Source organism: Dermochelys coriacea, chromosome 24 (assembly GCF_009764565.3).
Source record: "Dermochelys coriacea isolate rDerCor1 chromosome 24, rDerCor1.pri.v4, whole genome shotgun sequence".
Classification (NCBI taxonomy): domain Eukaryota; kingdom Metazoa; phylum Chordata; order Testudines; family Dermochelyidae; genus Dermochelys; species Dermochelys coriacea.
In genome coordinates, this window is record NC_050091.1 from 12492260 (window position 1) to 12505461 (window position 13202).

The 13202-nt window shown below is 57.5% G+C and overlaps 1 protein-coding gene across 18 annotated transcripts in view; it reads left to right on the forward strand.

The window, feature by feature from the left end:
- Window positions 1-6558, forward strand: part of LOC119847706 (guanylate-binding protein 1-like) — a 60972-nt gene extending 54414 nt beyond the window's left edge. For 12 of the 18 annotated variants that reach the window (XM_043502160.1, XM_043502154.1, XM_043502155.1 and 9 more), the window contains 7 exons: window positions 188-390; window positions 740-982; window positions 1505-1791; window positions 3486-3698; window positions 4322-4424; window positions 4548-4741; window positions 5389-6091. In XM_043502160.1, coding sequence (XP_043358095.1) covers window positions 188-390; window positions 740-982; window positions 1505-1791; window positions 3486-3698; window positions 4322-4424; window positions 4548-4741; window positions 5389-5604 — 1459 coding nt within the window. In that variant the 3' untranslated portion in view covers window positions 5605-6091. Of the gene's footprint in view, window positions 1-187; window positions 391-739; window positions 983-1504; window positions 1792-3485; window positions 3699-4321; window positions 4425-4547; window positions 4742-5388; window positions 6092-6545 lie in introns of those variants that run through there. The other 6 variants (XR_006276938.1, XR_006276940.1, XR_006276939.1 and 3 more) reach the window with 3 other exon arrangements.
- The last annotated feature ends 6644 nt before the right edge of the window (window positions 6559-13202 follow it).

Here is a 13202-nt window from a genome sequence, read left to right on the forward strand (position 1 = left end):
TTCAGAGGGCTGCTCTGGACCCTGGAAAAGGTGGGTTCGATCCCTGCTTCTGAGGGTTTTGATGGAATATCCTCCCCTTCCCCAGGTCTCTTCTGAGCCCCTGTTGCAGGTGGGTAGGGGCGACTTTGAGGGAGTGGAACCTCCCTGTGGGGGGCACCACATCTCTGGTTCCTTAGCCGGTCCCCAGCTATGTGACGGAGCTGACGGAGCACATCAAGGTGAAGGCGGCAGGCGAGGGCGGCCGGCAGGAGGGGGAGGATTCGGCCGAGTTCCTGCGGTTCTTCCCAGCCTTTGTGTGGGCCGTGCGGGATTTCACGCTGCAGCTGGAGCTGGACGGGCGGGAGATCACCGAGGATGAGTATCTGGAGAATGGCCTGAAACTAAAGCCAGGTAAGGGAGCGGTGCTGGCCCCTGGGTGGCGCTAGGGGGTGCTGGGATGCTGGGGGTAGGGTGGTGCTCTCCTCTGGCTGTCAGGGCTGGCCCCAGGGCAGCACTAGAGTGTGCCATGCTGCCAGGGTGTGGCTTTTGCTCAAGACACAAACCCAAGTGTGTCTGGGAATTGGGGCGTTCGCTGTCCTGGCCACGTTCCAGCTTGGGCAGTTCCCCAGCTCCCCTCAATCCCCTGTGGATATTGGGGTCTCTTTCCCACAGGGGTATCTGTCCAACAGCCGCCGTGCTGCCCCCCAGAAGCAGCCACCTGTCAGCGCTGGGCTGATGCCCATTTCCTTCTCCTCCCCAGGCAGCAGCCAGCGAGCCCAGCTCTACAACCTGCCCCGTGAGTGCATCCGCCAGTTCTTCCCGGCCCGGAAATGCTTCGTCTTCATCCAGCCGGCTGGCAGGAGGGACCTGCCCCGGCTGGAGGAGCTGCAGGAGGACGAGCTGGAGCCTGAGTTCTCGGAGCAGGTGGCCCGGTTCTGCCACCACATCTGGGAGACATCGAAGCCCAAGACCATCCCAGGCGGCCACGTGGTGACTGGGGCCAGTAAGTGTCAGTAGCCCTTGGGCTGGGGAATGCTGGAGTCAATGGGGCTCATGCAATGCTGGGCAGGATGAACCAAACTGGGAGGGGGTCCCATGTGGCCAGCACTAGTGGGGGCCAGCGCTGGAGCCTGTGCCCAGCTGTGGGGTGCGCAGTTAGGAAGGGTGCTAGAAAATTGTCAAGGGGTGGAGAGAGGCAGAGCAGAGCCCCATGCCTGGGGTGTGAAGCCAGGCTCATCCCAAAGAGAAACGAGGCACCATTTGCTCATGGAGAGGGGGGATTAGGGGATATCTGGGGTGGGGAGCGGGGCACATCCTAGGCTTGGTGTCTGTCCTGCAAGGAGCGGCACGGAGCAAGTGGAGTCCTGGAGAGTGTGGGAGGAGCTGGGTGGGGACCTTACCCCTGCTCACCTTTGGCCACACTGGCGCTGACCCTGCCTCTCCAGCCGTGCTGGGCCCCCTGGCATTGACCCTGCCCCCTCTGGCCGCACTGGGCACCCTGGCACTGATCCTGCCCCTCCGGCAGTGCTGGGGAATCTGGCGATGACCTACGTAGACACCATCCGCAGCGGGGCGGTGCCCTGCATGGAGAGCGCGGTGCTGGCCCTGGCGCAGATCGAGAACTCGGCGGCGGTGGGGGAGGCCGTGGCTGTCTATGAGGAGCAGCTGGCGCGGCAGGTGGTGGTGCTGCTGCCTACGGAGAGTGTGCCAGAACTGCTGGAGCTGCATGCCCAGTGCGAGCGGGAGGCGCTGCGGGCGTTCATGGCGCGCACCTTCAAGGACGACGACCGCAGCTTCCAAGGGGAGCTCATGGTATGGCCCCTCGTGCCGGCCCCAGGGGTTATGGGATAGCTGCCCTGCTGCAGGATGGACGGGACTGGGGCTCCCCTGCTCCCTGACCCCCTTCCCTGGGGGATCTCCCAGCCTTGGTGTGATGGGTTCCCCCCTGGGGTGCCACCTGGAACTGGGGTACCACAGAGCCCCGTATCCCACCAGCCTGGGCTCCCTCTCACACTGTACTGCTGTGACAAGTTGTAAAGTCCTCCAGCTGCACTTTCACCAGCATTCACACAGATGGGGGCACACCCAGCTGCAGTTACATGCAGGGTCTCTGGCCAGCCCCTGCATGGGCAGGCTGCTCCTAGCTCCTCAGGCACGCACCCCCTCTGGAGTATAAACCCAAAATTATACCGTCTTGCACTCTACGGCGAAAGCTCATAAAATTTGCCCCCTCCCTCAATGTGGAGAGGAATATGAAACAGCCTTTGCCCCTGAGTTATGATTCCTGCACACTTCATTCCAATTCACTGGTTTAGATGAAGCAAAAACAAGTTTATTAACTACAAAAGATTGATTTTAAGTGATTATAAATGAAAGCAAACAGATCAAAGCAGATTATCTAACAAATAAACAAAACCGCAAACTAAGTTAATACACTAAATAGATTGGATCTGAATTCACAGACTCTCACCCTAAGGGATGATGATACAAGCCGGCTGCAGATCCTTAAGTGACAAGCTGCACTTGCTTACAGCTTGGAATCCCCAGGTGTTCCATACACAGGCTAGAAATCCCTTCAGCCTGGGCCCAGCACTTCCCCCAGTTCAGTCTTTGTTCCTCAGGTGTTTCCAGGAGTCCCTTTGGGTGGGGAGTGAAGAACCCCAGATGACGTCACTCCCTGCTTTATGTAGCTTTTACATCTGGCGGGAGTCCTTTGTTCCAAAACATGGTTCCCAGACCAGTCTGTGGGAAAACACTGACATCCCAAGATGGAGTCCAGCATCATGTGGCCTGGTCACCTGTCCTTGTAGAGTCATAACAGCCATCACTCCCAGGCTGTCTGTGGTGTTCTCAGGAAGGCTCCCCAGGTGGGAGATAAATTTCTCCTAAGGCCTGTTGTTTTTTCCTAATGGCCCATTGCTCTGAATAGGCCCTTCCCCACCAGCTATCTTGCCTAGTGGGCGTTCCCCAGTTGTAACTACATTTGCAGTACAGACACATCATCAATATTCGTAACTTCACATACAAAAATGCTACATGCACACACATAGCATAACAGTATTCAGCAAATCATCACTTTTCCAATGACACTGCACATGCCTTATCTTGCATAAAATACACCAAAATTACGCCATACTCATGTCACCCTAATATCCCGGAAGAATATGGGGTGCAGGGACACACTCGGCCCTGCTTAGCTGGAGATCTGAGATTCCAGGCCAAGGGGACCCGGCCCAATCTCCAGCCCCAGGCACATGTGGATCGGCTCACACTCCTGCCCCATTCAGGCCCTGTCATGGCTTGTACCCCTGCCCCATCTGCACCCCTCCACCCTCGCTCACGCCTGCCCTGTCTGTACCCACCACCCTGGCTCACGCCCACCCCGTCTGCACCCCCCACCCTGGCTCATGCCTGCCCTGTCTGTGCCCCCCACCCTGGCTCACGCCTGCCCCGTCTGCACCCTCGACCCTGGTTCACACCTGCTCTGTCTGTGCCCAACCTGGCAGCACCGCCTGGAGGAGCAGAAGCAGGAGCTCTACCGGCGCAATGAGCTGGCATCCTCGGACCGCTGCACGGCCATCCTGCTGGAGCTGTCGGACGAGATGGAAGACCAGATCGGCCAGAGGGTCTACCTGGTGCCCGGGGGCTACCAGCACTTCCAGAATGACCGGCAGCAGATGGTGGAGAGATACCGGCAGGTGCCGGGGAAGGGGATAAAGGTAGGAGAGGGCTGGTGCCTGGCTCTTTGTGACTTTGTGCCCCCTCGTTGTGCAGCCCAGGAAGCCCTGCTGAGAACCAGTCAACAGCTTCCCCCACCTGGACAGTTCCTGGATCCTCCCCAGAGTGGGGGCAGCATCAGAGTGTGAGCCTACCCCCTTCCCCCACAGCCCTCCTGACTGCCAACATGCTGGGGGTGCCTGGTTCCCGTGGCCCATCCAGCCCTCGGCCGCTCTGCTGGGGCTGCTGGCAGGGGGCCAGTTATAGGCTGTGTGATGAGGCCGTTTGTCCTGTTAAAAACCGGGTTCAGCCCCAAGCTCATCTGGAACAGGCGTCGAGGGTGTCGAGTGGAAACCAATGCTGACTCTGGGGCTGGATGGGAGCTGGTGCCTCCTAGAGGGGAAAGGCCCCTTGCCCCCTTCCAAACCCCCCTGAGCCAACCAGTCCCCTGCCCTGAGACAGGATCAGAGCAAGCAATCCCTAGACGGGAAAGGTCCTGTCTCCCAGCCCCCCGCTGCCTAGCCAGCCCCATTACTCTCCTGTGCCGCGATCCAGAATCCCGACCTGGATCCAGCCCCACAGGACAAACCCCCTTGACCCTGTGGCTCCCACTCTCCATCCCCAGGCCGAGGAGGTGCTGCAGGAGTTCCTCCAGTCCAAGGAGGCCGTGGCCCAGACCATCCTGCAGACGGACCAGGCCCTGACGGAGAAGGAGAAGGAGACGGCAGGTACCCACCAGAGGACGTCGCGCCGCTGGGGCGGGGTGGGGGGGGGTGCTTGGGCTGCAGCCCAGGCCGGCAGAGTCACCATGGCCCTCCCCGTGCTGACCCACCTCCCTCTCCCGGTCCCAGCCGAGCGAGCCCGGGCCGAAATGGCTGAGCGGGAGCAGGAGGTCTTGAAGCAGAAGGAGGCTGAGCTGCAGCAGAAGCTGGAGGACCAGGACCGCAGCTACCAGGAGAACCTGCGGCAGCTGGAGGAGAAGCTGGAGGACGAGAGGAAGAAGCTGCTGGAGGAGCAGGGCAAAATGATGGATCAGAAACTGAAGGTACCAGGGTGCTTGGCGCTGCGGGGATGGATGGGCAGACCCGTCATGGTCAACCCTGGCCCCGTGCTTTGGGGTGCTCCCTCACTTCAGGGGGATGTGGGGATGTGGCATGGGGGCTGGCAGCAGCGCCACTGGCCCTGCTCTGCTCTGCTCTGCCCCATTTGGCATTGATCGGGAGAGGAGGGGCAGGGGCAGGGAGGGGGCAGGAAGAGGCGGGGTCGGGCCTGGGGCAGGGGGGTTGTTCCGGGCCCCGCATCTGCCTAGGGACGGCCCTGCGGATGGGCACAGCCCGGGCAAGGGCGCCCTTGCCACTGGCCTCAGCCTGCCCAGGGACGGGACTCCTCTGCGTGTGGCAGCCAGGGTGCTGGCAAGTGGCAGGCAGGGGTGGGGTACCAGGATAGATGGGCCCGTGGGGCGGATCCCCCAGGGATGGGATTGCTGGGGGGCGCAGTGTGGGGAACGGCTTGTGAACACACACAGCAGGGCTCATCCCCTCCAGCAGGGGGCATCAGGGACACACACACACCCTGGCCCCCCCTGCTCTGGGCCCCCATGCCCCCCAGGCCAGCCCCACGCTGTTGCCGTGACCTCTCCCTGGTCCCGTGGGGTGGGCTGGGGATCCCCCTCACGCTGTCGCTGCCCCCCAGGAGCAAGAGGCCCTGCTGAGGGAGGGGTTCCGGGAGGAGGCCCGACGCCTGGAGAACGAGATCCGGGGCCTGCAGCAGCAAAACGAGGAGATCCAGAAGCCATCATGGATCCAATCGGCACTGGGGACGCTGGGTGACGTGGCCTCCCTCGTGCTACCCGGCTTTGTTGGCAAGGCTGCCGGGGTCGTCACCAACCTCGTCCGGCGCCTGTTCTGAGGCGGACCCCAGCCACCCGCCTCTGTACCCCAGCCCTTGTTCACCCACGGAACCCCCCACCACAGGACGCCCTGCTGGCGAGCAGCTTAGTAACGTCTAGCAAAGGCTCCCAACCTCCTTGCTTCATGGCCGGGGCTGGCCCCCCACTGGCAGGGTCAGGAAGGAATATCTCCCCCACAAGGCCTTGCAGGGAGGGTGCATTGTGGGAGACGTGCTACCTCAAGATGCACAGGTGCTGTTGGAGAGGGAGCCTGGGTTGGATGGGCTCATTGGCCTGATGTGTGGGCACAACCCAGGTGAAGTGGCCACCAGAAAACTACACCTGGAAACGCAGCACTCCCCAGAGCCAAGACAGCCCTATCCCCAGGTATCTCCCCACCCCAGGCCGAAGGATGGGAGCTGGTGTGAGGGGAGGGTGCCTCTCTTCTTACCTTCTGGCTGGTTGGCTTTAAACTCTGCAATTAAATAAATGTCCCCACTAACCTCACTAATAATGTGTCTGGGTCTCCTTGCTGCTCTCTGGTGACATGAATCGATGCTCCTGAAAGAAACGTGCGGGATGCCTGTGTGCTGGGATGAGCTGTGAACCTGCCTTGGCTGCCCTGAACTTCTTGCTGCCAAGGCAGGGTCAGTGCTGTGAGATTTTTAAGCACCAGCGTGTCTAGTGGTTACAGCAGAGGGGCTGGGAGCCAGGACTCCTGGGTTCTCTCCTGGCTCTGGGAGGGGAGTGGAGTCTAGTGGTTAGAGCAGGGGGGCTGGGAGCCAGGACTCCTGGGTTTGCTCCTGGCTCTGGGAGGGAGTGGAGTCTAGTGGTTAGAGCAGGGGGCTGGGAGCCAGGATTCCTGGGTTCTCTCCCTGGCTCTGGGAGAGGAGTGTGGTGTAGTGGTTAGTGCGGGATGGGAGTAGACAGCCACACGGGGTGGCAGAACTGTGCAGGGCAGGAGAGCCCAGGGCTGAGAGAGCAGGTGGCTGTTGGTTGATTGAGGGGCATCGGCACCATGGGCCCGTTTCCAGGTGCGGTGCCTCTATGTGTTTGGATTTGACAGCTGGGGACGCCAGCCCAGCCAGAGCCACCGGCCTAGCGCTTTCTTGCTGGGACGCCTGTGGCATGGGGGTGATATCGGGGCTCCCGGGGCCTCCAAGGGGAGTCTCGGTTGTTTGAAATCCGCCTACATAACCCAGAGGCAGAGGAAGCTGAAGCTGAGCCGTGGGCGCTGCCTGGTGGGGGTAGCAGAGGGCAGGTCGCCGGTGACTCCGGTCTCGGTGCCAGCTGCTGCCGTGGTCCCTGCCGTGCCCTGGCTGTTGTGAGCCCCCCGGTGCAGCCTCCGTGCCCGGCGATCGGGGCCTTGCTCATTAACGTTTCCTATTGTGGTGGCGCCTAGAGTCTGGACCAACTCGGGTCCCAAAGACACGTGGGTGGCTTCTGCCTGTCAGTGCCCGCAGTGGGGCTGGCACATTGCAGAAGCTGGCTACAGGCTTGCGGGCTGGCAGGAGGGTGCCAGCTTGGAGGCATGACATGCTAGGAGTGAGCCAGCCGGGTGGCAAGGAACCGTGCGCCCGGACCCGCCATGTCCCAGGCAAGAGCTGGGGTTACCTGCACCCCTGTGCTCCCCAGAATGCCCCAGCCTGGGCCAGTGCAGCCCTTGACCCAGGAAGGTTGTGGGCAATCCAGTGGTGCCCAGGGATGGGGACAGAGCCACGCTGCGCTCAGCTGACGGGCAGTTCAGCCTGCTGGATACAAACACAGCCTGATTCCAGACCAGCCAGGAACGGGCTCTTCCTCAGGGACTCTGTGCAGGGCCAGCAGCTCGGGGCTCAGCCGGGCACCTCCACGCTCAGCTCCCGCCATGGCCTGCGTGTTCGCCTCACTGCCGGGGGTCAGGGCTCAGCGACGTGGGCAGGGCCCGGGGGCTGACGGCGAGCGGGAAGCAGCTCAGCCCCGGAGGGCAGGGCGGTGCCAGGCAGCCCTCGGCCTGGGCGCGACCCTCGGTGCCGTTTCCCTGGGTGTACACCACTTGGCTGCCTCCCTACAGGCCAAGCTCTTGCGCCAGGGCCATGGGACTTGGCAGAGCCCCCCCCCCAGCTAGTGCTGCTGCCCCACTTCCCAGGCTATCCCCCTCCTAGGTCTGCTCCAGGGACGCCTGGCCGCCCCTCTCTCTCCTGGCCCTCCCAGCCAGGCTCCAGTGCGGGCAGATGCCCCCCACACTGGGGGTATTGCAGGGGCAGAGGCAGCTCTGGGCTGGGAGCCAGGACTCCTGGGTTTTCTCCCAGCTCTGGGAGGAGACTGGGGTCTAGGAGTTAGAGCAGGGGTCTGGGAGCCAGGACTCCTGGGTTCTATTTCTCACTCTGTCTCGTGGCCTTACTCCCAGTGACATGGTTTGCTGCATTTAATATTTTCACATCCAAGGCTCTGCTTAGTAACCAACCCCGAAGCCCCAGCTACCTGGGACCCCCCCCACTGGTTAATTCACATTGGCTTCATGTGGACAACCAGATTTCAGCTGGACAGAAGCTTATGCCTGGTTAGTGAAAAAACCTCTCCACAAATGGCCAAACCCCAAACCTCTGTGGTGTGTGTGTGTCCCAGCGTCCCCTGCTGGAGAGGTGGGGGCGGGGTGAGGACAAACCATGGTTTGTGTGTGTGTGTGTGTGTGTGTGTGTGTGTGTGTGTGTGTGAGAGAGAGAGAGAGGTGCCCATTGAGAGAGAGGTGCCCATTGGGGCTCTAAGGGGTGTTTAGGCCCCTCTCTCTATCTCCTTTCCTTAATGCCTGCGGGATATTATGGGCCCCAGACAGCTGCTCTGGGTCTCAAAGTGGCAGGGCAGCATTTCCCAAGGGGGGTGGAAACTTGGCCCCCTCCCCACTTCTCAATGATCCGACAGGGAGCAGGTTGGGAGGGTGAGTGGGGGACTGCCGGGCTGCAGAGACCTGGGTGGGCACTCACGGGGGCACCATGCTGCAGGGAGCACGGTGGGAGGTTGGTAGGGGGCGTTGTGCTGCAGGGAGCAAGGTGGGGAGTCAGCAATGGGCACCATGCTGCAGGGAGTGGGGTGGGGTCCCAATAGGAGGCACTTTGCTGTAGGGAGCAGGGTGGGGCTCAGTGGTGGGTGCTGGGATCTCAGGAGGCCAAGGATGGTGGGTTCCTGTTTCATAAGGAATTTCATTACCTGAGAAGGGAAGATTTGCATTTGAGGGGGAGGGAAACTGAGGCAAGGGGTGGCTGAGGCAGCAGTTGCTTCTGAGCTTGGACATGGCACCCCCACTCCCAGCACACTGGGGCTCATCTATGCCCCCTAAGCATAGGGCAGCAGGATTCTTTGCAGTGAGGCCTTCCTGTGGGTGCACTTGGAAATGCTGTGCTGTGTGTCATGGCCCCTGTACTGCCAACAGCTGCCTCCATATCTGGAAACCCGGCATGGCAAACATGGGGTTAAACATCCTCTGTATCAGGATGGAGACACAGGCCCCCAAGGGCTCCGAACTGTTCCCCCTGCACCTGCAGGATTATCCTTGGGCAGCTGCAGGCTCAGCTGGGGTCACCAGCTTGGAGAGATTTGCAGTGATGCTGACTCTCATGAGTCTGTCATGAGTCTCATGATAATTATCGTTTCCCTTAAAGCCCCAGCTCCTGGAGTCAGGTGTCTCTTGGATGGTTTCAGCCTTAAAGAAAAAGGACATTTCTAGCCCTCATGGCTGTGGAGAAAGCTTCAAAATGCATCCGATGAAGTGAGCTGTAGCTCACGAAAGCTTATGCTCAAATAAATTTGTTAGTCTCTAAGGTGCCTCAAGTCCTCCTTTTCTTTTTGCGAATACAGACTAACACAGCTGCTACTCTGAAACCTTCAAAATGCTGGTTACAGATCCCAGCCCCTGCTGCTCTAACCCACTAGGCCCCACTCACCTCCTAGAGCTGGGGAGAGAACCCAGGAGTCCTGGCTCCTAGCCCCTGCTGCTCTAATCACTAGACCCCACTCCCATCCCAGAGCCAGGGAGAGAACCCAGGAGTCACATTGGGGTGTTGCAATAAGAATGTCTTACAGACACAGGACATGTGTTAGAAATAACAAAGTGAAAATGTCATTATGCTATTAACTCCTTTGCAAATAAATCTACAGTTGTGTAAATGGGCAATAATTGTGTATGTCTTAGAAGCTGGTGCCCAGTGCTCACAATTATAATTATGTGCACTGAAGCCCCATAGGAAAACAAACGTTTTTACCCCATTGTAACAACTGAAAGATGTGATTTCAAATTTCCAGTGTCTAAGTTAAAATATAACCAATGAAAGATAAAATACACATTGGACTCAAATATAAAGCCTGTACCTATTGGAGTGAATTTGAGTGTTTTAGAAAGATTGCTTGAGCACCCCCATTTAAGAAATTATTGATGTGCTGCTAAACAAGAAGCATGTGAAGAATCATGGTCCATTACTCCACCCATAAGATTAAACAAATGATTAAGAGGGTGTCAGGGAGTGTGTGGGAGTCCGGGCCCTGCACCCCTCTTCCTGGGATTCACTGCGACTCTCAGCCAGCCAGTAAAACGGAAGGTTTATTGGACAATAGGAACACAGTCTAAAACGGAGCTTGAGGGTACAACCAGGACCCCTCAGTCAAGTCCTTCTGGGGGAGCAGGGAGCTTAGACCCCGGGGCTGGGTTCCCTGCGTTTCACCACCCAGCCCCAAACTGAGACCAAAACCCCCCCAGCAGGCTCCCTCCTGCAGCCTTTGTCCGGTTTCCTGGGCAGAGGTGTTACCTCCCCCTCCCCCTCCTGGCTCAGGTGACAGGCTCTCAGGTCTCCCATCCCCAATGAAACCCCCCAGCCACATTCCCAGGCCAACACTCCCCCCGCCCTGCTGCGTCACAGAGGGTCAGTAAAGATTTGAAACACTAATGGTGGGAATCTTTGTTGGGTTGGTCTCCCATGGCAACGGGGATCTTAAATGTGGCCTTATATCCAGTTGTGACTATCATCGGGATTCAGCTGGTTTTACTAATAAGCATGGTGGCTTTGGCTTGCTGGGGAAGGAGAACTGTGCAGAAGGTAAGAAAGGTTGGTCTATGAAGTCCACAAATGTCATTTTTGACCCTACCCGGGAGGTGAGCTCAGCAAGTCTGAGTATTAGACTCCTGTGGTGGTGACGACGGCTTTGGTGAAAGCATCATCAAGGTGCGGGGAGTGTAACGAGAGTCCTGGACTTGACATGACCCACAGCCTTCTTGTATCTGGACTTAACCTCACCCACAGCCATCTTGTATGCTCAGCCACCATGAGTTGGAAACCAAACTCTAGAGAGACTTCGGCCTTGACGTAGCAAACAGAGAGAAGAGTACGAGCTGCAGCTGCAGCATTACTAGCAGGAATAGCGGGATAGCCACAAAGTCATGGGAACACTTAGTCACGCTAACCGTGAGCTCCTGCAGCTTCTTGATAATAAAAACTATGAGGTTGTGCTGTTGCAAGTGTATCCCACTAATGAAGCATAAAGAGAAGTGACCTCGAGAAGTTTTTACTAACTTTGAAAAACACAAAAGCTAATGAGTAGGCCGTCTTAGGCATGTGAACCCCTGTATAGAGAAATGACTGGTTAGTGTTGCACAGCTATATCTTGAATAACATAATTGTTTAAGACAGAGATAAGAGAAACCCTTATTTTAACTATATAATGAGGGTCAGAAAATAAGCTGCTCTCTGTCTGTTGGGAGTGGAGCGCATAAAGATGCTTGGCATGTGTATTGTTAATAAATGTACATGTACATTGTACATGTTTAAGGATATTCACTAGAGGAAAAAAGTCCTTGTAGACCCATCTATGGCGAATGGGTGTTGCTCTGAGTCCACTGGAAATGGGTGTTAGCCCTGAGCCCATGAAGGGGTAAAGCCCTTAGCACGCGGAGGGTATAAAGCTGGGTCCCTTATGCCCTGAGTACCTATGAGGATGGGTAGGGGTGGGAGCCCTATATTATACCCTGAGTACCCACAAGGGAGGGTTAGGGGTGAAGTCATGTATTGGGCAGTGTAGTGGGGCAGCTGCCGCACTCCTGAAGAAAGGGTTAAAAGCCAGCCCTTGGATGATGGGGAGTAGCACCCTGAACACTGAGACAAATAAGGCAATTCCTGGGATCGGTTGGGTATTACCATCGCTTCATACCCAGCTTCACCACAACTGCCGTTCCCCTGACCAAGTTACTAACCAAGGACCAGCCACACCATGTATGATGGTCCCCCAACTGTGACAAGGTGTTCCAGACACTGAAAGACCATCTGCGCTGAGAACACCTGTTGTACAGCCCTGACTTGTCCTACTCAAAATGTATGGACTTTATTAATGATATTCCCGGAGGACAAAAAGGACCATTTAAAATCTTTCATAGTTGAGGGGCAGCTTGTGGCCAGAACTGCCTTACAGGCATCCTTAGACGTAGCTGACACAGAGGCAAGATCCACGGCCACTGTGGTGTTCATGTGCTGGGCATCATGGCTCAACTCTTCAGGCTTCCCCAGGGGGACAAAGTCCACTGTGCAGGATGTCCCATTCGACAGGCAGAAACTATTTGCCACAAAGATGGACAAAGTTCTCCACAGCATGAAAGACTTCCGAGCAACCCTCCATATGCTGCATATTTACATGTCTGCAACCAAGAGAAGGCTAGAAACAAGGGGGGGGGGTGCTATGCCCAACATCAGCCCCAGTGTCACGGAGCCCCCGGGGGATGCTCTGGAACTGCTCCTGTTAAGGGAAAGTTAGCATATGTGACTTTATTTTGGTTTGAGGCCCACCATTGTCTAAAAGCAAGCACATCATGCACCAGGAGAAGTGTTCCTTAGATACTGCATTCCTGTGGACCCCCCCACCCCCCGCCTTGTTTCCAGCCTGTCTCGCCTCCTGGTTTCTGTTCTTTGTCTGTTCCTAACTCCCTGCCTCCTGGCCTTTAAACTGGGCCTCCCATCCTGATAAGAAAGGTTACTGATGCATTGATTCAGGGCCATGTTGCGTGGCTGAAGTAATAGTTTAGCAGGGGGAATGTACCTAGCAGGGATAGATGGTAGATAAGAAAGGGGGTTGTCTATTGCCTAAGGTTTCCGATGATGCACGAGGGCAATATGCTTTGCTAAAAGGTATATAATCTGTGTATAACCTGCATTCGGGGTCCCCTCCTGACTAGCAGGGGGGCACCATGCTCGAGTGTAATAAACTTAGTATCTTTGGGAACTCTGCAGTTGTGGACTTTGTTCGTGTGACTCAGCCTAGACTCGAACTGCACTTGACCTATCAGGTATAATTTGCAACATTCCCTCCGAAGCCAGGCAGGACTCTGGGGACGTCTCCTCTCTGGGCACAGCCTGTCTGCAGGACACACAGCTCACCCGGCTTCCCCCTTCCTGGATCTGACCTCGGAGCATCCAGCATCCTCTGCCCCTCCGTGCGCTTCCCACAGTGAGTCCGCCCAGGCAGGGTCCTGGGGAAGCCAGAAGGTCCTGCCCCCCAACTCCGCAGTCAGACGGGACTCTCAGCCAGCCAGGAAAACAGAAGGTTTATTAGACGACAGGAACATGGTCTAACACAGAGCTTGGAGGTGCAGAGAACAGGACCC